This window comes from Spea bombifrons, chromosome 8 (assembly GCF_027358695.1).
Source record: "Spea bombifrons isolate aSpeBom1 chromosome 8, aSpeBom1.2.pri, whole genome shotgun sequence".
In the NCBI taxonomy this organism is placed as follows: Eukaryota; Metazoa; Chordata; class Amphibia; order Anura; family Pelobatidae; genus Spea; species Spea bombifrons.
The window spans coordinates 19,663,819-19,678,764 of record NC_071094.1 but is presented as its reverse complement, the minus strand read 5'-3'; the positions used below and the strand labels follow the sequence as shown (position 1 = coordinate 19,678,764).

At 40.0% G+C, this 14,946-nt stretch overlaps 1 protein-coding gene across 2 annotated transcripts in view; it reads right to left on the bottom strand.

Moving 5' to 3' along the window:
- The window catches only part of AIFM1 (apoptosis inducing factor mitochondria associated 1), a 131,431-nt gene that overhangs the window by 52,161 nt on the left and 64,324 nt on the right, over positions 1-14,946 (bottom strand). Inside the window, exons 14-15 of one of the 2 annotated variants that reach the window (XM_053473684.1) lie at positions 12,596-12,738; positions 4,074-4,198 (exon numbers count right to left, since the gene is read on the bottom strand). In XM_053473684.1, coding sequence (XP_053329659.1) covers positions 4,074-4,198; positions 12,596-12,738 — 268 coding nt within the window. Of the gene's footprint in view, positions 1-4,073; positions 4,199-8,478; positions 8,913-12,595; positions 12,739-14,946 lie in introns of those variants that run through there. The other variant, XM_053473685.1, reaches the window with a different exon arrangement.

Genomic DNA, 14,946 nt, shown 5'->3' with positions numbered 1-14,946 from the left:
AAGATTCTATTTTATTTTTTCCATAAAATGGCCACCAAAAATCCTCAGCACCAGGCCCGTGATGCTCTTAATCTGGTCCTGCCTCCAGTGTGCGTCAGCCATCAAATCCAGCTTGTAACCACAGTGTGCTCCAGAGCCTTGTGCAGTTTTATTTTAAATGGTTTGTGGACTTACTTTGTTTTACTGTTTAAGTAATTTAGTATTGATAGAATTACATATAAAAGATGATAAAAAAAAAAAAGTTTTCACCGCTTTGTTCGTTATCGCCAAATTAACCCTGCATTAATATGCATTATAAAGCTAAAAGGCCATATTTTATCTGAGTGAAAAATGAGTGCGGCCCATGCACACATACATTTCTGATGAAGTGGCCCACTGCAGAAAAAAACTTGGACACACGTGCTACATAGCCTTAAGAGTCAGAATCACAATGACCAATTATAGTGTATGGGCTAACTTTACTAACAGCACCTCTCTGGAGTTAAATACAGCTGTAGACTGCTAAATGTATATATTGCTTTAAACATAAGAGCATCGCAAGTATCTAATGATACAATTTAATTTTGGGAAGAAAGCTGTATCAAGTCTCGATTGTAAAATAAAGGTAAGGCCAACACTTGTATGTAGCTGATAGGGAATTGTGGTCATATGCAGGGTACAGAAATCTAAGAATTATACTGCCGCTTAGAATGCCCCATTAATTATAGTAAGCAGTCTACGCATAAAGCAGTTTGTGCAATAAATATGACACCAATATGTATTATAAGCTATTATGATTTTTGAACAATGTCTCAATAGGTTTTGCTGTGCCAAGAGGAGCAAGTCTTTTGGTAGTTTGAGAATTCCAGTGAAATATTATAAATGTGCAACCAGTATTAAGTATTATATATATGTTGTGTTATCTAGACTGTTGGGAATGCTTTAAAAACACGTAGATGGTCAATTACTAGATACAGGGTGCTCCAGTTACAGCTCCTCCATCTTCTTTCATCTCACATAGCCAAAATCCTAACTCAAAATCTTGCAGTTATGCTAGTTCCAGAGAGCATCTCTGGATACCCTGCCTCACCTCATTAAAACTGGCAGACCCAAAAATTGGAATCATGGTCTGTTGTTATGAGAGATCAGGCATTCTGTGTATTGCCATCCTCACTTGTTCAGGACACAGCAACTTGCATAGCACGTCTTGCGTTCTATATCATTATGCACCCCCCCACTAGAGATGTAATTTTTTTTAATCTTAAACACATCCTTGGTGGGGACTGACGACACCAACATTAACCCCTAAAATACCGCTATTGCGTCATACAAGATTGCGGTATTAAAAGGGTTAACACTGCATGATCGTTTTCAAGGAGCAACAGCATGGAAGGATCGGGGCTGGACTGAAGAATCCTGGGCATTGTGCCTGAAGCTGTCTGTTACTTATCCGGTACATTATTTATCCCAAGTGGGTTAAACCACGACTTGCTACATCTTGTTATTAATGTATTTCCATCTTGGTACAATGGTATATGGCCTACACTTCATTCCACTGATCAAGAAGTTACAGTTAATGTGCAAGAAGCTCCAGCTGGAACTGTCCTTGGCGTTTTACTTTATTTCACTGCCCCTTAGCACTGAGCCTAACTCATAACTTTTTGTAGACCCGGTAATTGGTAAAATGGTACAAAAAAACTAATTCAACCCCTACAATGGCTAAACAATGGAAAGGACTACAGTGAAAACAATGATATGCAACTCCATGACACCATTGTAAAATTTAGTTTTCCTGTCTAGTGATTCAACACACTAATGTGTTTACAGAGTAAAATAGCAGATATATTCACTTCTGTGACCTTTCAAAACATAGTGGGCTTTAGTTTATTCATCCTCTTTCAATCAAAACACAGTAGTACATTGTGGGTACAGACACAGGAGTGCACAGCCCAGTCACAAGCCATGCGTCATAATTTCTATGTGGAGGATGTGTACTATTTGGCATCACTTTACACCATGAGTGAAGAATATACTAAATAAAGAGTGTTGGATCTAACAGCTAGATAAATACAGGTGTCACTCAACCTCAAAAGTACAGAGAAGTGCAGACTGTGACGGCCCTGGGATAATAAGTGCCGTCCATAACAGTTATTATGACCATCCGGGGTTAAATACTGCCGTCTGACCAGTTACTGTTTGCATGATGTATTATATTTCCATATGTGTGCTGTGTATTGTCCTTACTCCGTTCCCCTTCCCGTCCTACCTCATCTATGTATCACCTGCCCTACCCCCGGAATTCCGCTCTCGTAGCCCAGACACCCCCCCCATAGGGACGGGGGAATCGCTGGAGGCGCTGGGGGGGGCCTTCGACCGATCACATCGCTTTTTGGACCAGATGTCCCATGGACCCCGAGCTATCCATCGGCACCCCGGGATCGCCGCCGCTCCTTTGGGATCACCCCGACGACCAAAGTTATCCGGCTATTGCGGGGCTCGGTGGCCTAATCGTGGCGCCGGACTGTCTGGGCAGGGCGGGTAGATGCGTGCCTGATTTATGACCTTTTAATCACGTAACCTGTATATAAGCCTGTGTACTTCCCCAATAAAGTCTGTTACTTTCCTGGAACATTAGTTTCATCTAATGCTTCAGGTGCCCGCTGGATCACTAATTGTCCTTGTCAGCACTGACGGCACTGTACTCAGCTACGCCTCGGCGGGCTGAGGTGCTGTGAAGCTAGTGTCACTGGACCAGCTTGTGAGCCCTGTTCCGCTAGTATCGGATAGCGCTAGAAGCGGTTAACCATTTCGATCCCGGCAGGAAGCATCGCAGAACCAACGGGCATACCCAGCCGGGGTACAAGGTGTGCCCGTGACATTTAGCACACAAAGAGCCATTTAAATCTGCACTCTGAGTGCAAAAGCCCCCAACTGAATACATCAGATATTATAAATACTGATAGACAGCACACAAAACACATTAAAACGCCTCTCCTTTTATCTTATTTTTTTCTACAGAATAGAGAATATGTATTGGAACAGTGACAAAACAAGACAGACATGGCAGAAAAGTTACAATGCCAACGCAACATCTTAGAAGCCACTCCTACTTGGATTCTTGGCTCCAGGTTTGTCAGCCCTGGAAACCAAAAAGGAATAGGGTAAAATGAGAAGGCGGAAGAAATAAAAAGATGTCATTATCTATGTGGGAGTAAAGTGGGGTGGAGGTTAAAGGAGAGTGGTCATTCAGATTCTGTTCATCTTTAGTAAGGAAATGCTACTGATTTCAAATGCCATATTTGCAAGAGAATTGCCATATGTCATTATTTGCCGCTCTCCTTTTTTTCCTGCTCTTTAGCAAAGCAATTTCCATATTTCTAAAAACACTGCTGAAGATGCTTTTGACGGTACGACCTGTACCCCGGCTGGGTACGTCCGTCGGTTCTCCGATGCTTCCTCCCGGGACCAAAATGGTCAAGCGCTACCAGCAGTAGACGATACTAGCGAGGTAGAGTTCAGAAACTGACAGAAACGAGCCCCGCAATGTTCGTATAACTTTAGCCACCATTCTTGTGGTGATCCCGAAGGACTGGCGGCGATCCCGGGGTGCCGATGGATAGCTCGGTGTCCTGAGGCTATCCTGTCCAAAAAGTGACGCGATTGGCCGAAGGGACACCGAGTGGCAACAGTTCAAAGTTTCCCTGGGACAGACCGCAAGATAGCCGGCGTGCTTACGATAACCGTGCTGGCCGATCTCCGTTCTCTTGGCAGTCCCAGCGACCGGGAATCTACTGGAGGCTCCCTCTCCGAACCACCCCTTGTCTGTATCCCACCACCCGTAGGTTATCTCTATGAAAGAGCGCTGTGGTTGGGTTAATGGTGTCCGGGCTACAAGGGGTTAAAGTCGGTGGGCAGGGCATGTGGCCCATGGACAGGGTAGGACGTGAGGGAGAACGACGCTCAAATAATAAACACCACATACATTGAGAAAATACAGAAATCAAGCAAATACGAATACAGACGGCACCTATTAACCCTGGGCAGTCACAATGCTCATTTGGTACTTCATCTCTTCAATATGCTTTGTTGCTCACCACTTTGTTCAGCTGCACTTTTGGGGGTGTCTTTCTCAGAGGCTCGGGAAAACACACCCACAGTTGGCAAGGAGCTGTCAACAATGCCAATAGCTTCATAACCAACCTCAGGACCAAGGTCACTCCTGGAAAAGGTGCAAATAGAAGAACAAGAAGGTTTACTTGCAGAAACTTCCAGTAGAGGAGTACAGCAGCAAACACAAAAGAAAAAAAAAAGAAAAGAAAAAAAACCAGGGGATAACATTAAAAACATGTTGACTAAATCTAGTGTGAGCGGCAGTTCAATTTATCCCTATTAACCAGTTAATGACCAATGACATGCCAGGGACGTCACGCAAAAACGCACAGAGCATTAAACAAACTTAAATAGTGTTGCTGTAATGCCTCAATGTTGAGGCATTCAGCAACACCCACAACGTCCGCCATACACCGTATTGCCTTCTAAACTTCAACGGTGTCGCTGAAATGCATCGATAGTGAGGCATTCACCCACCCTAGAATGCGCTATTACTCCGGAGAGCCCCAGTTTTTTTAGTCAAATCTCCGTTTATTGACAAGCAATGACAATGTACATTCAGAACAGTCATCAGCATACACTGACAATATGCATGAAGAGACATACGCCATAAAAACAGGAGAGCCCCAGTTTTTTGTGTTAAGCTTACAATACTAGACCAAACAGGAGATTGGATGAATACAATTTAAAATCAGAGTTTGTCAAACAAGATCTATATAAAGAGGCTGAGCAGTGTATCCATCTAAAACGACAGCAATATGGGCTGGGAGGCCCTTAAGCGTTCACTTAGAGGCCATTTGATTAAACTGGATGCTTTTCTTAGAAAACAAAGCAGATCTATATATTGACCTAGCAAAACTAGAACGTAAAAATAAACTGGATTAGGGCTACAACTAACGATTAATTTCATAATCTATTAGTTGGCCGATTATTTTTTCCATTAATCTGATAAAAAAAATGTAAATTTTAAATTTATTTAAAATAATTTAATAAAGTAACGTAGCATGTTAAAAACAAATGGCAGAATAAAAAAAACTTTGATAAAAATGCATTTCTTGTTTTTATTTCCCAACCTACCCCCAGTTATGCACATTTGAGCCCAGGCTTGCCACACTGCCCTCCCCACATATGCCTTATATACCCCAGTGTGCCTTATACCCCCTGATATGTCACTCCGTCCTCCCCAGGTATGCCGTATACCCCCCTGATATGCCATAGTGCACTCATAGATTTGCAGACTCAATACTTTTATAAATAAATATAGGGTTAATATTCACTGCCCCCAGGATTTAGATTCCCCTTAGTTTGCCCCTCTTTACCTCTAACTACACCTTAAGTTAGCCTTATTAAATTAATTAAATTAACCCTCAGTCCTCAGCATTAAATTAATCCTGAAGAGAAGACCCCCATTCACCATAACTGCCCCTAAATTAACCCTGAAGACCCCATCAACCACAACTGCCCTAAATTCATCCTGAAGACCCATCAACCACAACTGTCCCTAAATTAACCCTAAACACCCCCATCAACCACAACGGTCCCTAATTTAACCCTGAAGACGCCTTTAACCATAAAGCCCCTAAATTAACCCCCACCTCCCCTAACTTTCAGCAGCCCAAGTATTAATTTTATACTAAGTTTGATGAGTGTCACAGCCATGTGAACGCTACATGAAATGGGCGGAGCCAATCGATAATTTGCCCCGCCCATTTCTTCATCCCTGTCCTTCCCTGCAGTCACTGCTGATTGGCCCCGCCCCTTTCTTTCTCCGGCAGTGATTGCAGGGAGGGAATGGTAAGTAGGAACTGCTGCTGTGAGACATTGAAACGGATTACAAAATGAGGAGTATTTTTCAGAGCCCTCATTTTATAATCCCTCATTTTATAACTGATAAAAATCGATTCAACTAATCGATAATGAAATTCGTTGGCAACGATTTTCATTATCATCGATTTTATCGATTAGTTGTTGCAGCCCTAAACTGGATCCTAACTTTACAGTTACAAAGGAAATCAATAAGATACAACAATAAATTACGATTAAACTAAATGAAAAATAAGAAAGGAACATCTTCTTTGCCAAACAGAAATGGTATTATGAGATAAGCCAGGTAAACAAAACGCTTATCGACAAAAACAAGTAAAAGGCATATAATTAAAAAGCTTATATTTAATGATAAAATACTTTTAGATCCTTCAGGCATCGCAGAAGCCATGATATACAAAACAGTTGGGGCGCAGAACATAAAAGGGGAAAAAATGCAATATTGCAATCAGACAATATTCTGTATAGAAAATAAATCCACTCACAAACGAATTGATAGTATCAAGCCCATCCACAAATTTCAGTGTAAAATTGTGTTTAACCCCTTCGTGACAAAGGCTGATTTGACTTTTTGTACCCTTCGTGACAATGGCCGTTTTAACATTTCTGCGCTGCTCGTGTTTAGCTATAATTTTCTTCTTTTCAGTTTACTGAACCCACACAAGTTATATATTGTTTTTTTCAGGACAAGAAGGGCTTTCTTTAGATGACATTGTTTTGATTGTATCATATTATTTACTATTAAAAAAAAGTATAAAATATGGTGAAAAATTTAGAAAAAAATGACTGTTTCTAACTTTTAGTTGAAAAATCTTTTACTCATCTATAAAAGGTAATGAAAAAACCTGCTAAATAGATTCTACTATTCGTCCTGAGTTTAGAAATACCCAATGTTTTTATGTTTTTTTGCTTTTTTCTGCACGTCATGGGGCAATAGCGTTTTACTATTTCAAAGCCATTTTTTCCAAATCTAGTAATTCTTCCCCATGTGCCATTTCCGGTATCTTTGAAGCCGGCTAATGCAATTTACCCCATGAAATCATATATTTTTGAAAACTAGACACCCCAGGGTATTTCAAATGCTAGTATTTTAACTCTTTCCATGCACTGTATCTACCACCAGTCTTTGTCAAACTTTTTGGTAGTCATTTTTTTGCATTTTGTTTTTCACACACATTTTAGTTCAGGTATGAACGAACAGGTTCTGGTATATGTCACATAATAAAACACCCCAATATGTGTTCAGCAACATCTCCTGAGTACAGCAATACCCCACATGAATGGTTTTGCCTGGGGGGAAAAAGGGCCACATTTGGGGCATGCACATTTTTCAATGTTGAACTTTGGCATTTGGTGATCCACAGCCCATGCCCTATTTGGTACATCTTTGAGCCGGGCCATTTCAGTGTGCCCGATAAAACCATATATTTTTGAAAACTAGACACCCAGGGTATTTTAAATGCTGGTATTTTAACTCTTTGCATGCACACATTTTACCACCAGCATTTCTTCAAAGTTTGCAGTAGTGTTTTTGCGTGTATTTTCCCCCACACACCTAACTTATGTATGAATTTACAGCTCCTGGTATATGTTGCTGTATATGTCACCTCAATATGTGTTCAGCAACATCTCCTGAGTACAGTGATACCCCACATGCAGGGGAACTAAAAGGCCACATTTGGGACGTGTGCATTTTTCTAATTGGAAATTAGATGTGCGGCCATCCTTCCCCCGTGTTAATTGGGACATTGTTGAACCCGGCCAATTCAATTTACCCCATCAAAATCATAAATTTTTTTAAAGTAGACACCCCATGGGCATTTAATATACCAGTATTTTAACTCTTTCCATGCGAGAATTGTTTTAAGCTAATGTGCTAATTTTAGGACTTGCTCACAAATATATATATATATATATATATATATATATATATATATATATATATATAAACATCAGTGGGAAATTATTTTTACATTTTACTGTTTTTTTAACTACTTTCTTCTAATTATTATTTTTTAATTTATTTTTACTAATCACACTGTGATTAGAAAGCTGGGCTCACTTGACTTGCATGGTTGAATGCAGTACATGTATTCAACCTGCAAGTGGAGCCAGAGTTCTCTAGAGGGTCTGGAGACCATGTAGCAAACTTTTTCAACTTGATTGTTTTTTTTTACAGGACGGCCGCCATCTTGCTGCTGGTGAAAATCACTCGCAGTGGCGGTTGTGACTGCTCTCCGTAACAATTCCACACTGGCGGGGAGGTAATATTAAACAAACACTAGCTAAAAAAGAAACAGAATGGATTTACAAATTCCAGACTCATAGAAAAGATGGTCTAAATACTGAGCTTGACATTGTAGCATTTATGGATTAAAGACAGGTATAACATCAATCTTATACGATTCTCAGGTGCTAAAACAAATTCAAAAAAAAAAAATTAACAAAAAAAAAGCCATGAAGTGCAAACTCCTCCTTTCTTCTTCTCTTCTGAATATTATGTATAGGTTTTATCTACATACATACAAAACACAGAAGGATCACGAATGATTACACACAAATAAATTAGGAACATTAATATTTAATTTTGTGGAATATATGCACGATCACATAAATCAAGATCTATGAATGTACACATACAAAATAAAGAATGATCACACAAATTAGGAATATTAATACGTATTCCCTGTGGAATATATGCACAATTATCACAATTAAGATCTATGAATGTAGATCAATACTCTTCACATTCAACCACTCACTTTTAATTTAATTTTTATTTATTCTCTTGCCTCATCCATACATAAGATGTATAATATTGTCAGTTTGTTTTCTTTGCCCATTAATGGGCGCTGTATGTATGTGGATCGGAGGACATCCTGTTTGAGGACACAAAGATATTCGGGCAGTACTTAAATTACATTCGGGACACAGCCGAGCACAGTTGACATCTCTCGCTCTGCTCTTACTCCGCCCCATCTTCGTATATGGTCCGATAGCTGGTCTACATGAAAAACGTTTCCGCGATCCCGCCCTACATTACACGTAAGGGCACCACCACGCCGCGGTGATACTCCACGTTTCACGTAATGATGTCCCAAACCCGGAAACTACACACGGATAAAAGCCGACCACACAACGGAGAGGCACATCGATTATCTCTTCACTCCTCCCGAGGAAGCTATAAGCGAAACGCGGCGAGAAGGACAAGAGTTTTATCGTTTTTACCAAGTTTTTATTGGACTACTTCGGACATTGGTGAACTTTGGAACTTTACATGCTTATGTGCACAGAGATCGATACTGTGCCAGACATAACTGTAAGTGTATCCTGATTCTTTATTCCAACATACCTGAGATGCCACACCATTTTAGTCTGTTTGTCTTCCAGATTTTATGACGCGATTAAACACAATTTTACACTGAAATTTGTGGATGGCTTGATATTATCAATTTGTTTGTGAGTGGATTTATTTTCTATACACTCGTGTCTGATTGCAATATTGCACTATTATTTTTTTAATTTTTCCCCCTTTTATGTTCTGCGCCCCAACTGTTTTGTATATCGATGTTTCCACACTCTGAGGAATAGTGTTATTTGGGAAGCTGCGGGCAAAAGGGAAGTATTATCATTATACCACTACCGCATTTGCTCGATTATAAGACAACCCCCCAAATCTGAATATCAATTTAGGAAAAAAGAAAAAGCCTGAATATAAGACAACCCTATAGGAAAAAAGTTTTACCAGTAAATGTTAATTCACGTAAACTATTTTTTTTTAATAAAAGCTATGATTGAGAAAAATATTTTGGTTTTATTTCCTTCTATTTTCCAACCTGCCCCACCAGTTATGCCTTATACCCCCTATATGCCACTGTGCCTCATGATATGCCTTTTAACCCTCTAAATGCCACTGTGCCCCATGATATGCCTTTTGACCCACTATGTGCCACTCTGCCTCCAGAAATGCCTTATTATCTGGCAGAGTGGCGTATAGAGGGTTAAAAAGGCATTTCTGTAGGCAGATTGGCATTAAGGGGGTTAAAGGTATTTCATAGAGCACTCTGCCTACAGAAATGCCCTATGCCCCCCATTTAACACTTCCCCGCCCCCCCCCAAACTTACCGGTGGTTTCAAGTAAAGCTTTATGTCTCTCTATAATAACCCTAGTGTAAAAGGTTACAGGTCCCTTGCTGAATTCAACTGTTTTTATATTGGCAAAGGCACTCGCATTTAGAACCCTGTGGTTATTATCTTGTTTGAGCCTCCTTTTCTGAATATATGTTTTAACATCCTTTAACCTTTCCTGGTAAGTTTTATTCTGCAAGTCATTTTAGTATCCGTTCTCTGAACTGTCTCCTTCTGGAGATACAGGCTCCAATACTGCACATACGTGTCACCAGTACTCTGTACAACTACACGAGCACTTCCCTCTTTCTACTGCTAATACCTCTCCCTATACAACCAAGCGCTATGCTAACATTTCCTCCTGCTCTATTGCATTGTCTACCTACCTTTAAGTCCTCTAAAATAATGACTGACCTTTCCTCAGATGTTGAGGTTGGGAGAGTACCAAATACTATATACTCTGCCTTTGGGTTTTTATGCCCTAGGTGCATTATCTTGCACTTATGCATATTAAATGTCAGTTGCCACAGCTCTGATGATTTTTCCAGTCATTTGTCTTATCCCTCCAGGAGCATCAGCCCTGGTGCAACTCTTTTTTTTATTAGCAAAAAGACATACCTTACCATCAATACCTTCTGCAATATCACTAATGAAGATATTAAATAGAATGGGTCCAAGTACAGATCCCTCAGGTATCAAGACCTTGCTCCAATTATACTCCATTAACTACAACCCTCTGTTGTCTGTCATTTAGCCACTGTCTAATCAATTCAACAATATTGGAATCCAAACCCAGAGATTACAGTTTATGTATAAGTCTTCTATGTGGGACAATGTCAAAAGCCTTGTTAAAACCTAGATGCACAATGTCTACCGCACCTTGATCGATTACTTTAGTCATCCAACCAAAAAGGCACAACTTTCACTAATTTACAAACTTCTGGGACTGCTTCTGTTAAATAAATCTGTTAACTGTTTTCCCTAGATACACCACTAAGCTCATTTTATAACTTGGGGTCTATCCCATCAGACCCCATCAACATATGTCTGTATTTTCCTGTATTCCTTGACATGTATAAAATGAATCATTAGCATTTTTTCCCCAAGAGATCAATTTTCTTCATTTTTATCTGTAAAAACTGAACAGAAATATTCATTGAGGTAGTCAGCTAGACCTTTATCCTCATCTACATACCTTCCTTTTCTTTGTAATCGAACAAATCCATGCTTTTTTTCCATTTTCTCATTTATGTATCAAAAAAATGTTTTATCTCCCCTTTTTTACGGACTGGGCAATTCTCTCTCTTCTGTGTGTGCTTTGGCAGCACTTATAAACTTTATTTGCCTCTTTCTGCGTAATCTTATAGATCTATCTTTTTCAATTTGGGTTTTTGTATACTAAATGCTAACAATTTTTTTTTATATATTCTGGCCATATTTGTTCTTACTTACAAGCCTAATGCAATTTACTGTTGCCTTCAATAATTGAACTTCTAACTAATCCCATTTCTCCTGGATTTCATTTAAATAGCCCCAGCCTGATAATGACTCCTTTACACATATTCCCATTTTAGAAAAGTCCACTTTTCTAAAATCTAAAACTTTTGTTTGTGTGTGGTGTGACTCAGTCACCGTTTGTACATTAAACCACACAGACCGATGATCTCTAGATCCCAAACTCTCACCTATAGCAATATCAGATATCAAATCTCCATTTGTGAAGACTAAATCTGATCTCCTTACAAATTGGCTCCTCGACTACTTGTTTTAAACATAATCCCAGCAGGGAATTAAGAATATCTGTACCCCGGGTACAACCAACTACTTTGGTTTTCCAGTTGACATTAAAGTCGCCCATGATCATAACCTTTAAGGTTACTGTACATTTAACAAATTGTAATGTAACCCAAACCGAATCTATGTTCTCCTCACTAACTTGTGTTAGGTTAGATGTTATCTTTCACATATAGCGCCACCCCTCTCCCTTTCTTGCCCTTCCTGTCTTTTATATAAAACAGTAACACGGTATTGCTACATTCCAGAGAATACCACCACTGTCACAAGTCCATGGATCTAACTCCCTAAACTGCAAACTTTTGTAGATATGAACATAGTTGTAATTAACACACATGCTACACATGCCACCTTCTGTTTCGGGGAGCAAAATACATGCTTCTCCCTATTACCTGTACAGACCAAGCTCCCAGACTCAATAATAATGGTTTTAATATGGAACCAGGTAGAGAGAATGGCCCCAAGACAGAGAAGTCAGTTCTGTAGTCGGCGGCCCGTACTCCAGCAATGCTTTGTTTAGCCCCCCGTTTAGGTTTATTAACGCAAGTTTGATCAATCACAGGAATTTATTTTTTAATTACATAAACTGATAGAATGGCAAGGAATAGGCATTTTCCCTTATTGTAGCAACAAACATATGTTTCTACTATAGCGACTTTTTAAGAGCCAAACAGTTTTGCCTAAAATAAAGGAATGTTTTAATGTCTGGCTGCATGGTTTAACAGTAATGCACAGGCCGAAAATTAAATTGTTAACTTACCAGAACATGGACTGATGCCAATATGGTTTAGCTGCTCCAGTCATATTCTCCCCAGCAAGTCTTCCACTCACAACTGCATGATCATGGTGCTCAACACGTCGACGGCCAAGCTTGATGTCATAGAAACAGGCAGCATCACCTGCCTGTCAAAAAGGCAATTGACATGTCACATTTAATTAGATGAACCAAGTTTAATTCCCCAATAAAAAAGAGAAAAGATAAATAATATAGCTTTATTCAGCTTGGTCTCATTTAGCGGATCAGGTCAACCCGGAGATGTAAAATTTCTGGAACTTTTCTTATTCAGTAAATAATGAACTAAATTTGCTTTATTTGTTACAAATGGAAGAAGGTCTCACCATTTTACAGAGAGGAGTAAAAAGAAAAGAGAGAGAAAGAGGCGCCGAGTGGTTTTCACTTACCAAGCTGTCAGTACCCGCTCGGCGCCCCTCTCGCTCTCCTCTGCGACGAGTCTCCCTGTTCGGTCTCGGCGCCGGCTTGTAATGCTGAATGCCGGAAGATTTCCGGCGCTCAGCATTACAAGCCGGCACCGAGACCGAACAGGGAGACTCACCACAGGACTGGCAGGGACGGAGGGAGAGGAAGGGTAGATAAGGGGTGGGGGGCAGCATTTTAAAATTCGCCCCAGGCAGCATTTTGCCTTGGGCCGGCCCTGTTCCCATATTTAAGGCCCAACTGGGAAGACAGAGAAAATCAACTACTGTAAAAAAAAAAAGGGAAAAAAAAACTCTGGTTTCTTTCCAGGCCTTCCCATCTCTAGGTTAACATAGCTTGTGTCTCACGTCATGGTCACATCACTCTGTATTGAGGCAAGCAATTCCTACCATTAATAGTCCGTTACTTGTGCATACATAGTAGGATCTGTTAGTATTGGGTGCTTTGGTGGAGACAGCTGCGTGCCATTGACCGTGTTCCTGTACACAAATTGTCTGTCCTTCAGAGTTGTGACAATGGCCTAGCTGCCCTGTTGTAGTAGTTCCTATGAAGGTGCTGACTGTATATCAGCAGCTGTGCTGGTGACTTGAAATTATCGATATGGGGGGTTATTCCAGGATACTGAGATATGGGTCTTTGTCCGCACTGGCTTTTTCCATTAGTGATTTTGCTGTCTGTACGAGTTTTGCAGCTCATCCATTGCTTTGTGGATAGTATGGACTCGAAGTTATGTGAGGGAAAACTCCATGCGTTGGCAAATGCTTTCAATTCGTTGGATAGACATTGGGCCCGTTATCGCTGGCAGCCTTTATCTTGTGTATTATAACAGTGGTTGTTGTGCTGTGAAGTCTATTCAGCTCGAAATTTTATTATTATAATTTGTTTTATATAGCGCCATCAAATTCCATAGCGCTGTACAATGGGTAGACAGGACATAACAAGTAGTATGTAACATAACAAATTGACTTACAGAGACAACAGGTGAGGAGAGCCCTGCTCAAACGACCTTACAATCTTACAATTCTATTATATCTGCTATAGTGAACAGTTATGAGATAATCCATATTGTGCCAGATGAATAAGTCAGTAGCTATTTGCCACTTTCTGTCTGGTACTCTGTGGCTTTCTAAGGTTAGAAGCACAGTATGTAAGGCATATAGAGCACTTACTGACAATTTCTATTTCCTTTCCCATTCCAGGCCAAGACAAAATATCATGGGCTCTATGTTTGCACTTTTCAATGCCTAAGTGGGTGTCGTGTATGCATGACAGCATTTCACAATTATGCTATGTAGGTATGATAGTTTATCTCGGTGATTCCAGAATTGGAAGACATTTTGGGCCCATTTTCTTCAGTCATCAGGCCAAGCATTTTGTATAATGTCCTTTAGGGTTTGATACTAAGTCCCTTTCAGTCTGAGCTTTGATTTCATTTATTTTTGGGTCACGGACAGTAAGACTGCTATATACAGCGTGCACTTTCAATGAGGATATGGTGGCCATAGATACATTGATGAAGATGCTTACAGCCAAACAATATGGGAAAAAAAAGCTCTTTTCCGATTTGCACAGTTAATTTCATTTTCGGTGAGTGATTTTGATGCATACGCTATAGGTCTTCATCATGCAACAACTCCACTCCAAGTCCATACTTGAAAGCATCAGCATGTAGTTTTAGTTCTTTTTGTGGATCAAAATATCCTAATACTGGTCCTGGCTTATATGTGAGCAACTGTTTTATTTTGTTGAAAACTTCGTCCTGCTGTACATCGTCCCAAACAAATTATCTTTTATTTATATAGCGCCAACAATTTACGCAGCGCTTAACACAATACATATATTCAAGGGGTATGACAAGACGAAAATTGATAGACTAAGACAAACCGATACATTAG